At 35.5% G+C, this 19,802-nt stretch overlaps 1 protein-coding gene and 1 pseudogene across 1 annotated transcript; both read left to right on the plus strand.

The window, feature by feature from the left end:
* Positions 1-202: 202 nt before the first annotated feature.
* On the plus strand, positions 203-4,003 carry LOC131593321 (disease resistance protein RUN1-like; annotated as a pseudogene).
* Positions 4,004-4,764: 761 nt separating this feature from the next.
* Positions 4,765-5,843, plus strand: LOC131593319 (calcium-dependent protein kinase 10-like). The gene has a single exon (XM_058865784.1). The coding sequence runs from the start codon at positions 4,955-4,957 to the stop codon at positions 5,636-5,638; it is 684 nt and encodes a 227-aa protein (XP_058721767.1). The 5' UTR covers positions 4,765-4,954; the 3' UTR covers positions 5,639-5,843.
* Positions 5,844-19,802: the final 13,959 nt, after the last annotated feature.

The raw sequence follows: 19,802 nt of genomic DNA on the forward strand, positions 1-19,802 counted from the left end.
TGGAGACACTAAAATGCAAGACCAACTATATAATCAGCAGCACTACCGTATTTTTAACTATGCAAAGTCAGTACTGCTGAAGAAAAATCACAACTCCTTCCTTGAAACTTCTTCGAAACTTCAATGGCTATTATACTCAACAACGCTCAACTCTTAAACATTTTTAAATATCACCAACTAACTCTCTTGCAAAGTTTATACTTCAATGGAGCAACAACCAGACGCTTTTACTTCTTCCAACGGAATTCATACTTACGATGTTTTCCTCAGTTTCAGAGGAGAAGATACTCGCTACGGTTTCACCGGAAATCTCTACCAAGCTCTAAACCAGAAAGGAATCAAAACTTTCATGGACGACGAAGTCATTAAGAGAGGACAACAAATTTCACCCACCATTTTTAAAGCAATTCAACACTCTAGAATAGCCATTGTTGTTTTCTCAGAAACCTATGCATCCTCGAAATGGTGCCTTCAAGAACTCGTCAAAATCATTGCATGTTATAGAGACAATGGACTAGTGGTGATTCCGGTGTTTTACAAAGTGGATCCATCAGAGGTTCGAAACCATACCGGGAATTATGGACAGCAGTTGGCCATGCATGAGGAGAAAATGAAGGAGGAAGTGCGGAGTTGGAGGTTCGCTTTGCGTGATGCTTCTAATCTGGCAGGATGGACTTTTAGAGACGGGTATGTATCTTCTCTTTTTTTTCTTAACAACAAATGAATCCCTATATGAGTTTAGTTTTGAGTATTCATAACATTCTGTACTTTGACAGATATGAATATGAATATGAGTTTATCAAAAGGATCGTTGACACGGTGCACAACACATCAAAACAAAACCTTTCACATGTTGATGATCATGCAGTTGGACTTGAGATGCGCGTATCTAATATACTATTCCGCTTACAAATGCTTGATGCAACTGTTATCATGATAGGAATATGCGGGGTTGGTGGAATAGGAAAAACTACTTTGGCAAGAGCGGTGTACGACTCAATTGGCCAACAATTTGAGGGTCTTTGCTTCCTCCCTGATGTTAGAGGAAATTCAACCAAATATGGATTGGCATATCTACAACAGGTGATTCTTTATGATACGGTTGGCGAGAGTATCAAGCTGCATAATGAGAATGAAGGAATTTCAATCCTGATCAGAAAGTTGCAAAATAAAAGGATTCTTTTGATACTTGATGACGTTGACAAATTGGATCAATTGAAGAATTTAGCAGGAACACCTAGTTGGTTTGGTTGTGGAAGTAGGATTATCATAACTACTAGGCGTAAAGATATGCTAGCTGCTCATGGAGTTGGAAATATATATGATGTACCTGTATTTAATTATCAGGAAGCTCTTGTATTTTTAAGTTCAATTGCATCAAAAAGACCTAATCCTGATGTAGAATGGGACCGCGCAATCAGCTATTCCCGCGGTCTTCCGTTGGTCTTAAAGATTATCGGTTCTGATTTATTAGAAAAATCACCGGATGAATGGGAGATTTCATTAGGCAGATATGAAAAAGTCTGCAATGAAGAAACTCAGAGTATACTTGAAGTGAGTTATAATAGTTTGAATGAACTCGAGAAGAGAATTTTCACCGATATTGCATGTTTCTTTGCTGGAGAGCCTTTTTCATATGTCAAAAAAGTACTATCTGCATGTGGTTTCTTTACAAAAAATGGTATTAAGTCTATTGACAGACTTAAGAATAGATCCCTTATATCAATCACTCCCAGTGGAAGTTTGATGGTGCATGATCATATAATAGACATGGCTATGAATATAGTACAACAAGAATCACCCACGAATCCTTGCAAGCGAAGTAGGTTATGGCTACCTGAGGATGTTGTTCGAGTTTTAGACGAAACTGTGGTAAGAACTATTTTATTTGCTCTATTTACTTTCTAGTTTTTAAACGAAGATATGTGAAACAAACAAGCCTTTAAGTTACGTCTCATTGCCAAATTTTGTTTGCTGACAACATTTACGAGTCAAAACTTGGAAAAACAGTTGTAGTAGTTAACATATTTTTGTTTGGAAAGGAAAATGATAAAATCGAAGTCATGATATTGGACAACTTACCGCAAGGAAGTGTAGAGAAGTTGAGTGACAAAGCCTTCAAAGAGATGAAAAGCCTGAGAATACTAATTATTAAGGACGCGGTATATTCCGAAGTCCTCCAACATCTACCGGATAGCTTAAGAGTTCTGGATTGGAGTGGATATCCTTCATGCTGTTTGCCACCCGATTTTGTCAGTTTGCCTTCTAGTTGTCTCATTTTCAACAAATTCAAGGTATGTATAAGTGCTATGTGAAATATTCCCTTTGAACTTAAATTGCGAATAATAGTATCCAATGTATTTTCTAATTGTTGGTGTTTTTTGCTTACAGAATATGAAGAGTTTGATTAGTATTGATTTCACCGACTGTATATACATAACAGAAGTACCTGATATGTCTGGTATCGCAAACTTGGGGACATTGTATCTTGATAATTGTATAAATGTTACAAAAATTCATGATTCTGTTGGATTTCTTGATAACCTGATGGAGCTGACAGCCACAGGATGCACTAATCTAGAAACAATCCCTAAGGCATTCGAGTTGGCATCTCTTAAAGTTCTCTCTTTCTCCGAGTGTCCGAAACTTGTGAGGTTCCCAGAAATATTGTGCAAGATCGAAAATTTGCAACACGTCAACTTGTGGCAAACTGGCATAGAGGAATTACCATTTTCTATTGGAAATGTGACAGGACTTGAAGTTTTAACTCTGATGGATTGTACTAGGCTTGATAAGCTACCTAGTAGCATTTTTACACTACCAAGACTTCAAGAAATTCAGGCTGACTCATGTAAAGGGTTCGGCATTTCTACTGAATGTGAAGATTATAATGGACCGGTGAAATTCACCGTGTCTCGGAACAAGATTCGTCTGTATTTGAGCTCTTGCAATTTAACAAATGAACATCTTTTTATCTGTCTCCGTGGTTTCGCCAACGTTGTACACTTGGACCTATCTTACAGTAACTTCACTGTCCTTCCACCATGCATTAAAGAATGTATCAACTTGAACACTCTTCTGTTAACAAACTGCAATCAACTTCAAGAAATCTCAGTAATTCCACCAAATTTGATGGATATCGATGCAGTGAATTGCACATCATTGACATCTCAGTCACAAAGTGTACTATTAAGCCAAGTAAGGGTTAAATATGTTTTTAATCTTCAAAAATACATCACAAATTACAGCGATGAATTTGCTTATGCTAACTATCAAATTTTGACTATTTTATGAATGACCAGGCATTTCATGAAGCTGGAGAAAAAAGTGTAATGCTTCCAGGATCAAGTATACCAGAATGGTTTGATCATCGCAGCAGTGAAAGATCCGTTTCCTTTTACGCTCGTGAGAGATTCCCTAGTATTTGTGTGTGTGTTGTTTTCGGAGTGATGGAAAAACTGCCTTATCATTTTCTAGTTAACGTCTGTTTAATCATCAACGGCCATAAAACAATACTATCACAATGTTGTAGTCGGTCAATTGTAAAAGAACATGTGTGGATGTTTGATCTAAGAAATCTTATTCGCCGTAGAGAAACATGGTTTGAAAGTGGTTGGAATCATGTGCAAATTTCATGCGAAGATTGTCAAGATGAGCATTTGATGGCCGAAGGTGTTCATGGAGTTAGAAGAATGACAATTGTAAAATGGTCTGGAATTCATGTGTATAGACAAGAAAACAACACAATGGAGAATGTCTTATTCACAAGTGCCGATCCTCAACAAGAAAACAATATTAATGATGAAAGATTTAATGGAGACAATTACCCTTTGTCTAAACGGCAGTGTAGATGAATGTTCTTCAGAAGAATGATGTTGTATAGAAATGGTAATTTGATTTTCTCCACTTTCACATTTACTGTATGATATTAATAAAGAAGTAAGAATGCATACTTTTTTCAGCTTTTATACAGCACTATTGATGAATGTACCTTACATTTGCTTGTGTCCGCATGCATACAAATTTGATTTGTTAGCTCAAAGAAGTCAATGCTTATTGGAATTCTACTCCTCCCAATGTAGCATAAACATAAGCATAACTTGGTAATTTGAAGCCTTGCAGATCAGTGTTCATGTAGGGTGAAAATATTTCTTCTTCAAGCCTAACTTGGTGAAAAGTTTGGTGTACATACTATGGCACAAGCTTCCTTCATATCCTTGAAACATCAAAGTTGGTCATGGTGGACGTTGTCCCTACAGGAAATAATTCATTGGGGATGCCCCCTACTTTTTCATTGTCTTTGAACCTTAGGATGGACCATTCGAGTTTCTCTCCTGTTGACAGCTTTCCTTCCTATTTACTGCCAACAATTCTACAATCTTCCTCTTCACAGTTCCCTTGGACGGAATCTTTGAATGTGTGAACCCTTTAGTGAACACAACAAAATGATAACCTCTAGAGATAAAGGCTATGAACATCCGCCTTCCCCTCTTGTCACCTCCTCTTCGCTATTATATTTGCCTCTTGCTAGTGCACTAAATGGCTTCAATTGTTTTCCTTAACGGTGTACCATCCCGATGGGAACAACGCTTTCTACATACATTAAGATTCACACAAACTCTCCAATATCAATAAAAGATAAATAAAAATCTTTGTGACGTCAGTACTTACATATACTATATTTTTCCTTTTTCTTTATCATCTAGAATAATAAATAAATAAATATAATATAAAAGGTGTTTTTATTTTGGTAGAATAACAGTGGTTGTGTTTGTTTTTTGACTCATCAAAAAGGTGGTTGTTGTTATAGTCAAATAAAATCCTAGTCAAATAAAAGCTTCTCTGCACAAGAAAAGCAACTACTTCACATATTAGACTTTTTTTTTTCGTCACCGGAGAATCTCATCGCCGGCAAACTACCAGAATTCTCCGATTTCATGTTTTAATTCTAAGCATGGGGAACTGCAACGCGTGTTTAAAGTCAGACGTAGTCGGTTCAGACCGGAAATCAACCGACCCGAACCGGGGTAAAAAAGGAAGAAAAACCAAACCGAACCCATACTCCGACGAATCGTTAAACTCATCAGCAACGATTCGTGTTCTAAAGGATTCAAATCCGCGAAACCGAATCGGAGATAAATATATACTAGGCCGTGAGCTCGGTCGCGGTGAATTCGGTATAACGTATCTATGTACGGACAAAGAGACGAAGCAGGAGTTGGCTTGCAAGTCGATTTCGAAGAGGAAGTTGAGGACGGCGGTGGATGTGGAGGATGTTCGGCGGGAGGCGGCGATCATGGCGACGTTGCCGGAGCATCCGAATATTGTGAAGCTGAAGGCGACTTATGAGGATGATGAGAATGTTCATCTTGTTATGGAGTTGTGTGAAGGGGGTGAGTTGTTTGATAGGATTGTTGCGAGGGGGCATTATAGTGAACGCGCTGCGGCGAATGTTGCGAGGACTATTGCGGAAGTTGTGAGGATGTGTCATGCGAATGGGGTTGTGCATAGGGATCTTAAGCCGGAGAATTTTCTTTTTGCTAATAAGAAGGAGAATTCTCCGCTTAAAGCTATTGATTTTGGCCTCTCTGTTTTCTTCAAGCCTGGTATTGTTTTGTATTCTATTGTTTATTGTTAATTGAAAGTTATTTACGAGGCTATTTAACTGGTTATGATTAATCTACTTAATATAAATTCAAGGTTGTAATGATGACAACCTTTGACACAACCCTAACCCTAAATCCAATGTGGCATGATATTAGAAATCTTATCCAATGTGGCATCATATTAAAAACCTATTAAAATTTTAAATTTTCATCACTTTTTATTCTTCACACCATATCATTATATTTATCCAATTTAATACCCCTAATTTTATTATAATAAATAAATAAATAATAATCAAATGATTGGAAAAATAATAAAGTAATGGTTAAAATTTTTTAAATCTTAAATTTCTTAATTTAAAATTATAGAATTATATATATCTATATATATATATATATATATATATATATATATATATATATATATATAAATTATTTTATGGTCTTAACTTTATTATAGAATATAATATAATCAATTACCACTATAATGATAATAATAATAATAATAATATTAAGAATATTCAATTACCACTATAAAAAATCATTTATTAAAAAAATCTTCCAAATATAAAAAAATCTAAAAATTTATCCTATATTTCAAGCTTTATAAAATATAAAAATATAACTTGAATATATTTTACGAAAAAAGTGGTACATAATCAATAAATAAGATAAAATACAACTTAACATTAAGTAACGTCAATTAAGTAAAATATTTTAAAATATTTTAGAATATCTTTTTTTTTTGTTAAATAGAATAACATATTTTAGACCTAATGAATTTAATTTTCCAACAATTGTTTCAATTATTATAATTTAATATCTATTTATTCTTTTTATAACAACAATTAACTATGACTCTTAATATCAATTTGAAAAATCAGTTACATTTTACCATTATTATAATAGAGCTGTATTTCGTTTTGAGAAGTACAAGTATTGTATGAGATATGATGCATTGTTTAGACTTTGTGCAATTTTACAGTTTTGATTATATAATGGTTGTGTCACTCTTTAAGAATTCAAAAAAAAAAAGAAAATAGCTCATTTATTGCGTAATGTCAAAACATAAATTTATTTAAATACTCTTTTTCTATTATTGCAAAATTTTAGTATTCTTTATCAAAAATATTTCAATGTTGATTATAATTTTTTTTTAAATATAATATTACTTTTACTATATCAATTATTCATAAAAATATTATTATTAGTGTTTAATGTTATCATCATAACATTAAATTTTATTTACAATTTATTTTTGAAACAAAAATCAGTTACAGATCTTATAATTATATTATCTTAATAATTATTGTAAAAATTAATGTTTAGAAAATGAGGAGTTTCATGAAACGGCCATTCATAATAATGTTTTATTATTCAAAAACTGATAAATCTTTCACCCTTTCTTCCTTAAATAGATAAACTCCTCTCACTTTCTCTCTCACGTGTATATTTTAGAATTTGATAAATAACTTGACAAAGTATGGAATGAATGAGTGAACTATTCTACACGGATTCTTTATCTAACCCAAAAGCTTTTGGAAGGTTTCATCTATCTTTACATCTATTCAAATTTATTTCATGTCCATATTTTTTCGAATAAATTTTATTTTATCATTTTGATCATATTTCATAAATATTACTCCGATCATATTCAAATTCATTTCATACTCATATTCATATTTATTTAATATAATTTCTAATTATTATTCAGCAGGTTTGGCAATTTGAAAGAGGGACTAATCGGCGCAAGCTCCTAACAATAACAATCTTAAAACGAATATTGAAATATACATTTCTTGCATTCATTTAGAGAATCTAAATTTTATAAATTGTAATACATATGCTTATGTAAAAGATACTTTGAGTTATTTTTTATTGATTTTTATTGATTTTTTGGTTTAATTTCTCCCCTCTTTCTTCACAATTCTAGAATGGTACTATTTTTGTACTCATATTTATTTTGATATATGTTGTTTATTATTGTAGTAATAAAGATGCACATAAATTTATCGGTCTTTCAATTTTAAATTTTATCACTTTCTACGAATAACAACCTTAGAATAATTTAAAAGATAGAATATTTTACTTAATTGACGTTACTTAACGATTAGTTGTATTTTTTCTTACTTATTGATTATGCATCACCTTTTTTTCGTAAAATATAATTCTACAACACTATTATTTTATAAATTTAAATGTTAAAATTTTTAATTTGATTATTCAACTTTGAAATTGTTTAAAGATGAAGAGAATAGTTATTGAGCACTATTGTTCTAAAAATTTAAGGATATTATATAATATTTCATTTTAAGAAAATGAACCTACAATATATTTTATCATATATTTTAACCATGAACCTGATATTGTAACAAAAAAAATATTACTTATTCAAGGTCTCATTTTTTCAATTAAATATTAGAATTTTAAAATTATTATAATAAATTTGATTACAACTATCATTACATCTTATAAAATCGTTGATTTGAATTAATGACAATAAAAAATATCTTTTTAAAATATTTTATTGTAATAATAATAAAATGAATGAAATTAATGAATAATTTAAATTTATGAAAAATATAAGAAAATTAAAAGTAGTTAGGAGTATAGATTAATGTTATAAAATCAAAGTAAATATAATATCAAAACCTAATAATTTAGAAATGTACATTGATTGACTAAATGTATAATATCAAATTTTAATTAATAATTAAATCAATTAATTAATTAATTAATTTTATTATTATATTCATAACCATGTCTATATAAATGTATGATATTGAATAATCATGGCAACCGCGCAATGCGCGCGGGTTTTATACTAGTTCATTTAATCACAAAGTTTGAATAGTTTAGATAGTATTCTGAGTTTGATACTAGTTAGAACCAAGGCTTTAAATATCGGCCGCGCTGTGGTCGCTTAAAGACTTTTGCGATTTTGGTTAGTACACGTGTTGTAATCCATGATACAGCTTTTTCAAATCATGATACATCTTGGTAGCACCATGGTGAATACTTAATCCACTACGGTGTCATTCTTCTAGAATACTCTTCCGGAGTTCAGCAAGATCAGGAACACAAACTCTGTCTCCAAACCTCAATATACCATTCTCGTCAACTCTGAATTCACCTCCTTTACCTTGATTAATCAAAGTCAACTTATCGATTAACTCAACATCAGCTTTCTGACCCTCTCTGATCTCTTCAAGAATACCACTGGTCAGCTTCAGCATACCCAATTTAATACTAGTAGTAGTACCTTCGCATAACAAACTCAAATCTCGAAATTGTTCAATTAAATCCAATTCTCTAACCATTAGCATAGACATATGCAAAGTTTTCCTGCTCAATGCATCAGCGACTACGTTTGCCTTACCAGGATGGTAATTCAAACCAAAGTCATAGTCCTTCAAGAATTCTAACCACCTCCTCTATCTCATATTCAGCTCTTTCTGGTCAAAGAGATACTTCAGACTCTTGTGGTCACTGAACACCTCGACCCTCGAACCGTACAAATAATGTCGCCACAACTTCAAGACAAAAACCATAGCTGCCAGCTCTAAATCATGAGTCGAATAGTTCCTTTCATGCACTTTGAGTTGTCTCGAAGCATATGCGACCACTTGTTGATTCTGCATCAGTACACCACCTAAACCCATTAGCGAGGCATCGCAATAAACAACAAAGGATTCTGCCGGATTCGGCAAAATTAAGATAGGAGCACTCATCAGTCTCTTCTTCAACTCTTGGAATCCCTCTTCGTATTTTGCATCCCAAATAAAGGTCTGACCCTTCCTGGTCAATTTAGTTAACGGCAACGCTAATTTTGAAAAGCCTTCTATAAACTTTCTGTAGTAACCTGCAAGACCAAGAAAACTAAGAATTTCCGACACTGATTTCGGAGCTTCCCACTGAGATACAGCTTCTATCTTTGTAGGATCAACAGCAATACCATTCTTAGAAATCACATGTCCAAGAAAACTAACCTCATTCAACCAAAATTCACACTTTGACAATTTTGCGAAAAGTTTCTTCTCCTTCAATAAGTCTAACACAGTTCTGAGATGCTCCGCATGCTCTTCTTCGTTCTTGGAGTATATCAAAATATCGTCTATAAATACTACCACAAATTTATCAAGATAAGGATGGAAAATCCTATTCATATACTCCATAAAAACACCAGGTGCATTCGTAACTCCAAATGGCATCACCGAATATTCGTAATGCCCATACCTTGTTCTAAACGCCGTCTTCTGAATGTCATCTTCCTTCACTCGAATTTGGTGATATCCAGACCTCAGATCAATTTTACTAAATACGCAAGCTCCAACCAGCTGATCCATCAAGTCATCAATCCTCGGCAATGGATACCGATTCTTGATAGTAACCTTGTTTAATTGTCGGTAATCTACACATAGCCTCATAGAACCCTCTTTCTTCTTTACCAACAATACCGGTGCACCCCACGGAGAGACACTCGGACGAATGAATTTCTTCTCAAGCAACTCCTCTAATTGTTTCTTCAATTCGGCCAACTCTGATGGTGACATACGATATGGTGCCATCGACACTGGACTAGTTCCCGGAATCAATTCAATAGTAAACTCTACTTCTCTTTCCGGTGGTAAGTCATTCACATCTTCAGGGAAAACTTCCGGAAATTCACATACTACTGGTAATTCAGTACGCACTACCTTATCTTTCAGGTCCATCATTGCGAACAACATGAACACTGCCGCACCGTCCTTAATGGCTTCTTTCACTTGTCTAGCCGTCATGTCTAGATCATCAGCATTAACAGCTTCGAGAAAGATTACCGTCTTCGTAAAGTAGTTAATATGAACATGGTTGAATTCCAACCAGTTCATTCCCAGGATGACATCGAGTTGTTTCAATGGAAGACACACTAAGTCCATTCCAAATTCTCTACCAAAAACATCAACAGGACAATTCAAACAAGCAGATGAAGTAGTTATTGAACCCGACGCAGGAGTGTCAATAGCCATGCTTCCATTTATTTCAGATATTTCTAAATTCAACCTTTTAGCGCAATCCAAGGAAATAAAAGAATGAGTTGCTCCAGTATCTATAATTGCAACTAAAGGTGTGCCATGAATGAAACACGTACCTTTAATTAGTCTATCCTCTGGAGTAGTCTCTGTCCCAGACAAGGAAAAAACTTTTCCTCCAGCTTGATTCTTCTTCGGTTTAGGACACTGTGGGCTGAAGGATAGAAAAACACTTAGAAAGGGGGGGATTGAATAAGTGTGACTTTAAATCTTGGACGATAAAAATAAATTGCACAATTATTTTTATCCTGGTTCGCTGTTAACGAAGCTACTCCAGTCCACCCCCGCAGAGATGATTTACCTCAACCTGAGGATTTAATCCACTAATCGCACGGATTACAATGGTTTTCCACTTAGTCCACGACTAAGTCTTCCAGAGTATACAGATCACAACTTGATCACTCCAGGAACACTGCTTAGTTCACTCCTAAGACTTTTCTAGAGTCTACTGATCAACACGATCACTCTAGGCTTAGTTCACTCCTAAGACTTCTCTGCTCAGCCAACTGCCAAGACTTCCTAGAGTATACAGATCACACGATCACTCTAGTTCCTTACAACTTAATGTAATCAATTCAAGAGTTTACAAATGCTTCTTAAAAGCGATAATCACAACTGTGATATTTCTCTTACAGTTTAAGCTTAATCTCACTAAAATATTACAACAGCAATGTAGTGAGCTTTGATGAAGATGAAGATTCTGAGTTTTGATTTGAACAGAGTTTCAGCAAGTTAATTTGAATTGTATTGGTGCAAAATCGTTAACCTTGCTTCTCATCAGAACTTCATATTTATAGGCGTTGAGAAGATGACCGTTGAATGCATTTAATGCTTTGCGTGTTCCGTACAGCTTTGCATTTAATGTTATACGCTTTTGTCAACTACCTCGAGCCTTGTTCACGCTGTGTCTACTGACGTAGCCTTTAGTAGCTTTAACGTTCCTTTTGTCAGTCAGCGTAGTCTGCCACGTGTACTTCCTTCTGATCTGATGTTTGTGAATACGACGTTTGAATATCATCAGAGTCAAACAGCTTGGTGCATAGCATCTTCTGATCTTCTGATCTTGAAGTGCTTCTGTTGCGTGATACCATCTTCTGATCTTCAGTGCTTCTGATCTCATGTTCTTCTGATGCTTCCATAGACCCATGTTCTGATTCTGCTTCGACCATCTTCTGATGTCTTGCCAGACCATGTTCTGATGTTGCATGCTGAACCATTTGAGACACAACTTCTGAGCGCTGAATTATGCGTACTCTTTATATATTTCCTGAAAGGGAAATTGCATTGGATTAGAGTACCATATTATCTTAAGCAAAATTCATATTATTGTTATCATCAAAACTAAGATAATTGATAAGAACAAATCTTGTTCTAACAATCTCCCCCTTTTTGATGATGACAAAAACATATATAAATGATATGAATTTGCGATCAGAAAGAGTAGACGGCAAAAGACAAATTACACAGCTATAGCATAAGCATATGAATATGTCTCCCCCTGAGATTAACAATCTCCCCCTGAGATAAATAATCTCCCCCTGAAATAAATACTCGAAGAACTTTGATAAAAGACTTCCCTGATTATTTCGGTAGAGACGATCATATAAGCTTCTGCCTTCAGAGAATTCATAGCTTCTGACTTCTGCTTCCATTGGACAGCTTCAGAACTTGAATTTCTTTAGATCCTTAGAACACTCACAGCTTCTGATTCCTGCTTCCATCGTGGACAGCTTCAGAACTTGAATTTCTTTGATCTTCAGAACATTCACAGCTTCTGACTTCTGCTTCCATTCAGGACAGCTTCAGAACTTGAATTTCTTTGATCTTCAGAACATTCACAGCTTCTGATTTCTGCTTCCATTCAGGACAGCTTCAGAACTTGAGTTTTCTGGATCTTTTAGAACATTCACATCTTCTGATTTCTGCTTCCCTCGGATAGCTTCAGAACTTTGAATGTCTACCAATCATCACTTCATGCTAGATTTGTATCAGAACATTGTTGAATGTACCAGAGCATCATCAGAGCATCTCTACATCCTGAAATGTTACAGAACAAAAACTAAACGACAAAAGTCAGCATGAACGAGTTAGAACATAAAATGTATGTTTGAGCACATTATATGTATCAGAGCCATATAGGCTGAAATAATATATCAGAGCAAATAATGTATCAGAGCCATAACATTATATGTATCAGAGCAAATAGAATTTTGTCAGAACAGGATAGACAATGATATTCAAATTCTATTATCAGTGCTTCTGATCGTGCTACTGATTCCTGAAGCTTGACAGCCCTCAGCTTGCTTCAGTTTCCAAGAGCTTATTCTTTTTACAGAATAACGCTTCTTATGGTTTTGCTTCTAGTGTTTGCTTCTGAAGATTCACTTCTCTTCTGTGTACCTGCAAAACACTTAAACCATATAGAACTTGCAGTTCTTGTTAGTGAATGTGTGGGAGCCTCTTTACCCAGCAACTGATAGATTTAATCAAATCATTTATCATTTATCTTCTCCCCCTTTTTGTCATAACATCAAAAAGAATGTTTAAAAAAGATTCAGATGTATAAAACGACAAAAAGAAAACATTTACTGGAATGTAAAACACAAAGAAACTTTTCATTGATAATCAAAAGATATTACAAAAGGTTCCTATGCTCAACAAGCAGAAGCAGCAAGGAAAAGAAAACTACAAAAAATATTCAGTCAAGAAACTGAATCATAGAAGTTGAGCATATCTTCCTACAACTCAAGAAAGTCTTCTGTCTTTGGATGAAAGTTGATAACAACATCAAAGAAGAGTCTGACTTGAGCGGTATTAGAAGAGCCATCCCGAGATGCACAGAGATCTGTCGCCTTTGAGTCATGGAGCTGCAACAGGCTTAGGATGAACGCTAGGTTTTGAGAGAAGAAATGAAAAAACGAGAGAGAGAGAGAGAGAAAAAACTTTAAGAGGAAAACAAAGAGATAGGAAACCAAAAAAACATTTTGAAGAGAATTTAAAACAAAATAAAGTGAAACGAATGATGACTAGCATTTAATGTTACGTGACGTGAGGAGAGATAATAAAGACAAATGAGGTGACTAGCACAGTTACCTATGGTCGGCGTCCCTTCAACTGCACGCGCGTTTATCCATGAATAGTAACGACAGGTTTACCATCCCGAGACAAAGCGTAACAGCTGTATTGTTTTAAAAGAGGTTCTGAATCAACTTAGACAATGAAACGTTAGTAATAACCGAATCATAATTTCTAAAAGAATTCAATCAGAACTTCTGACAATAAAAATGTTCCACATTCATTTCAGAAGATACTCATACATGAGAACTTCTCATCTTCTCATTCTGGGCATAAATCCATACTGATGTTCTTCAGAATGAACTTAAACCTATCTTCAGCCAGGGGTTTTGTAAAGATATCAGCCCATTGATGGTCTGTATCAACAAAGTTTAAAGATATAACACCCTTCTGAACATAGTCCCTTATGAAATGATGTTTAATCTCAATATGTTTAGCTTTTGAATGAAGAATAGGATTCTTAGATAAACATATAGCAGAAGTATTATCACAGAATATAGGAATGTTACTCTCAAATATCTGATAATCTTCCAACTGACTCTTCATCCAGAGCATCTGTGTACTACAACCAGCAGCAGCAACATATTCTGCTTCTGTTGTTGATAGAGCAATGGTTGCTTGCTTCTTGCTGTACCAGGAGATTAAGTGACTTCCAAGAAATTGGCAACTTCCTGAAGTACTTTTTCTTTCAATTCTGTCTCCAGCATAATCAGCATCGCAGAATCCTACTAAGTTGTATTCTTTAGATTTTCTGTAAACTAAACCAACATTAGTAGTACCTTTCAGATACCTTAGAATTCTCTTAACAGCAGTTAAATGAGATTCTCTAGGATCTGATTGGAATCTAGCACACAAACAAACACTGAACAGAATGTCAGGTCTAGAAGCAGTCAGATATAGAAGAGATCCAATCATACCTCTGTATAACTTCTGATCTACCTTCTTACTTACCTCATCCTTACCTAGGATGCATGTTGGATGCATAGGAGTTTTGGCTTCTTTGCAGTCCAGAAGATTAAACTTCTTCAGAAGTTCCTTCACATACTTGGTTTGGTGAACATATGTTCCTTCTGATGTTTGATTTATTTGTATTCCAAGGAAATACTTGAGTTCTCCCATCATGCTCATTTCAAACTCAGCCTGCATAGACTTAGCAAACTCCTTTCCAAGTGTAGCATTAGATGTTCCAAAAATAATATCATCTACATATATTTGACAGATTAAAATATCCTTTTCAAAGGTTTTACAAAAGAGAGTAGTGTCCACTTTTCCTCTAGTGAAACCATTATCTAGAAGGAAAGAACTTAAGCGTTCATACCAAGCTCTGGGAGCCTGTTTCAATCCATACAATGATTTCTTAAGTTTAAAAACATGATTAGGAGACATAGAGTCTTCAAAACCAGGGGGTTGATGGACATAAACTTCTTCATCTATATAACCATTTAAGAAGGCACTCTTAACATCCATCTGATAGAGAGTGATGTTATGTTGAGTGGCAAAAGAAATTAATAGACGAATAGATTCTAACCTGGCCACTGGTGCAAAGGTTTCTGTATAGTCAATCCCTTCTTGCTGACTATAACCCTGAGCCACCAGTCTGGCTTTGTTTCTTACCACTTCACCTTTCTCACTGAGCTTGTTTCTGAAGACCCATTTTGTACCAATTATATTGAATCCATCTGGTCTAGGAACAAGATCCCAAACATCATTCCTTGTGAACTGATTTAATTCTTCTTGCATAGCAATTATCCAGTCTGGATCTTCTAGAGCATGATCAACAGAAGTTGGCTCGATCAAAGATACAAGACCTAATTGACATTCTGCATTGTTCCTAAGGAATGCTCTTGTTCTGATTGGATCATCCTTCTTTCCAAGAATGACATCTTCTGAATGACCAGAGATGAGTCTGGATGATCTTCTGACAGATGGTTCTTCAGAAATGCTTAGATTGTCCAGAGAAGCTGATACTTGATCTTCTGGTTCCTTGCTTCTGAGGAGCTCTGCTTCTGATGCGTTGCTTCTTGGCTCAACAACTTCTGATATATCAATATCATAACCTGCAAAATTATCAACCTGCTTTGGTTTTTCAGAACCAAGCTTATCATCAAACCTGATATTGATTGATTCTTCCACAACCAATGTTTCAGTATTGTATACTCTGTAGCCTTTCGAGCGTTCAGAATAACCAAGAAGGAAACATTTTTGAGCTTTGGAATCAAACTTACCAAGATGATCTTTAGTGTTCAGAATAAAACATACACATCCAAAAGGATGGAAATATGAAATGTTGGGCTTTCTATTCTTCCACAATTCATAGGGAGTCTTATTTAGAATAGGTCTGATAGAGATTCTATTCTGAATATAGCATGCAGTGTTTATTGCTTCTGCCCAGAAATGCTTAGCCATATTGGTTTCATTGATCATGGTTCTGGCCATTTCTTGCAGAGTCCTATTCTTTCGTTCTACAACCCCATTTTGTTGTGGAGTTCTAGGACAAGAGAAATCATGGGCAATACCATTTTCTTTGAAGAACTCTTCAAAGGATCTGTTCTCAAATTCACCACCATGATCACTTCTGACCTTTATGATTTTACACTCTTTTTCAGATTGAATCTGAATGCAGAAATCAAAAAACACTGAATGAGTCTCATCCTTGTGTTTCAAGAATTTTACCCACGTCCAGCGGCTATAATCATCTACGATGACTAATCCATATTTCTTTCCTCTGACAGATGCTGTTTTGACTGGTCCAAACAGATCAATGTGCAAGAGTTCTAATGGCCTTGAGGTAGAAACAACATTCTTAGACTTGAATGCAGGTTTGGAGAACTTGCCCTTCTGACATGCTTCACAAAGAGCATCTGATTTGAATTTCAGATTAGGGAGTCCTCTGACAAGATTCAGTTTGTTAATCTGAGAGATCTTTCTCAAACTAGCATGACCTAATCTCCTGTGCCAGACCCACTGCTCTTCAGAAACAGACATAAGACAAGTCACCTTCTGACTCATAAGATCTTGCAGATCTGTCTTATAAATGTTATTCTTCCTCATGCCTGTAAATAGGATTGAGCCATCCTTCTGATTTACAGCCTTGCAAGACTTTTGATTAAAGATTATATCATAACCATTGTCACTTAATTGACTGATAGATAAGAGGTTATGAGTTAATCCTTCTACAAGAAGTACATTAGAAATGGAAGGAGAGTTACCAGACTTTATAGTTCCAGAGCCAATTATCTTGCCCTTCTGATCTCCTCCAAACTTGACTTCTCCTCCAGACTTAAGCACCAGGTCTTGGAACATAGACCTTCTTCCTGTCATGTGTCGCGAGCATCCAGAGTCCAGGTACCATGACATGTTGTGCTTTGTCCTTCTTGCAGCCAAGGATATCTGCAATAGGAATAATCTTATCCTTAGGTACCCACATTTTCTTGGGTCCTTTCTTGTTAGATTTTCTCAAGTTCTGATTGAACTTGGGTTTGACATTATAAGCAATAGGAACAGCATGATAATTTTTAATATGAGTTTCATGATATTTCCTAGGTTGTGTCACATGCTTCTTGGTGTGTGTTATGTGAAAACTTTGTGCATGTGAAGTGTGCCTAATATCATGGGAGTGGCCATACTTGAACTGATCATACAATGGCTTGTATGTGAGTTTCATTTCATCAACAGGTTCAAGTTTGTATGGGGTTTCACCCTCATAACCAATGCCGACTCTTTTGTTTCCAGACACAGCATATATCATAGAAGCTAGCTGACTTCTGCCAATACTTCTAGATAAGAACTTTCTGAAACTTAAATCATATTCTTTCAGAATATGGTTTAGACTAGGAGTGGATTTTTCTGAATTAGAAGGAGATCCAACATTATTGGACAATTTTAAAAGTTTTTCCTTTAATTCAGAATTCTCCAATTCAAGCCTCTTTGTTTCAAATTCAAATTGCTTTTTCAACTTTTTGTATTTGAGACTAATCTGAGACTTGAGTTCCAGAAGTTCAGTTAGACCGGAAACTAACTCATCTCTAGTAAGTTCAGAAAATACCTCTTCAGAATCTGATTCTGATGTAGATTCTGATCCGTCATCTTCTGTCGCCATCAGCGCACAGTTGGCCTGCTCATCTTCTGAATCATCTTCTGACTCATCCCAGGTTGCCATAAGACCTTTCTTCTTATGAATCTTCTTCTTGGGATTCTCCTTCTGAAGATTTGGACATTCATTCCTGAAGTGTCCTGGTTCATTGCATTCATAGCACATGACCTTCTTCTTGTCAGATCTTCTGTCGTCAGAAGATTCTCCACGTTCAAATTTCCTTGAACTTCTGAAGCCTCTGAACTTCCTTTGCTTGGTCTTCCAGAGTTGATTTAGCCTTCTGGAGATCAAGGACAGTTCATCTTCTTCTTCAGATTCTGATTCTTCAGGATCTTCTTCTTTAGCCTGAAAAGCGTTAGTGCATTTCTTGATATTTGATTTTAATGCAATAGACTTACCTTTCTTTTGAGGCTCATTTGCATCCAGCTCAATCTCATGACTTCTCAAAGCGCTGATAAGCTCTTCCAGAGAGACTTCATTCAGATTCTTCGCAATCTTGAATGCAGTCACCATAGGACCCCATCTTCTGGGTAAGCTTCTGATGATCTTCTTTACGTGATCCGCCTTGGTGTATCCTTTGTCAAGAACTCTCAATCCAGCAGTCAGAGTTTGAAATCTTGAAAACATCTTTTCAATGTCTTCATCATCCTCCATCTTGAAGGCTTCATACTTCTGGATTAAGGCTAGAGCTTTAGTCTCCTTGACTTGAGCATTTCCTTCATGAGTCATTTTCAAGGACTCATATATATCATAGGCCGTTTCCCTGTTAGATATCTTCTCATACTCAGCATGAGAGATAGCATTCAGCAAAACAGTTCTGCATTTATGATGATTCCTGAAAAGCTTCTTCTGATCATCATTCATTTCTTGCCTTGACAGCTTTACGCCTCTGGCATTTACGGGATGTTTGTAACCATCCATTAGAAGATCCCATAGATCACCATCTAGACCCAGAAAGTAACTTTCCAGTTTATCTTTCCAGTATTCAAAGTTTTCACCATCAAATACCGGCGGTCTAGTATAACCATTGTTACCGTTGTATTGCTCGGCAGAGCCAGATGTAGATGCAGGTGTAGGTGTAGTCCTTTCACTTTCATCAACCATCTTTTACTGAAGCGTTTTTCTCTTCCTGAATCTTTTCTAAACACGGTTAAGTGCTTGCACCTTAGAACCGGCGCTCTGATGCCAATTGAAGGATAGAAAAACACTTAGAAAGGGGGGGATTGAATAAGTGTGACTTTAAATCTTGGACGATAAAAATAAATTGCACAATTATTTTTATCCTGGTTCGCTGTTAACGAAGCTACTCCAGTCCACCCCCGCAGAGATGATTTACCTCAACCTGAGGATTTAATCCACTAATCGCACGGATTACAATGGTTTTCCACTTAGTCCACGACTAAGTCTTCCAGAGTATACAGATCACAACTTGATCACTCCAGGAACACTGCTTAGTTCACTCCTAAGACTTTTCTAGAGTCTACTGATCAACACGATCACTCTAGGCTTAGTTCACTCCTAAGACTTCTCTGCTCAGCCAACTGCCAAGACTTCCTAGAGTATACAGATCACACGATCACTCTAGTTCCTTACAACTTAATGTAATCAATTCAAGAGTTTACAAATGCTTCTTAAAAGCGATAATCACAACTGTGATATTTCTCTTACAGTTTAAGCTTAATCTCACTAAAATATTACAACAGCAATGTAGTGAGCTTTGATGAAGATGAAGATTCTGAGTTTTGATTTGAACAGAGTTTCAGCAAGTTAATTTGAATTGTATTGGTGCAAAATCGTTAACCTTGCTTCTCATCAGAACTTCATATTTATAGGCGTTGAGAAGATGACCGTTGAATGCATTTAATGCTTTGCGTGTTCCGTACAGCTTTGCATTTAATGTTATACGCTTTTGTCAACTACCTCGAGCCTTGTTCACGCTGTGTCTACTGACGTAGC

Source organism: Vicia villosa, linkage group LG3, assembly GCF_029867415.1.
Source record: "Vicia villosa cultivar HV-30 ecotype Madison, WI linkage group LG3, Vvil1.0, whole genome shotgun sequence".
NCBI classification, from domain to species: domain Eukaryota; kingdom Viridiplantae; phylum Streptophyta; class Magnoliopsida; order Fabales; family Fabaceae; genus Vicia; species Vicia villosa.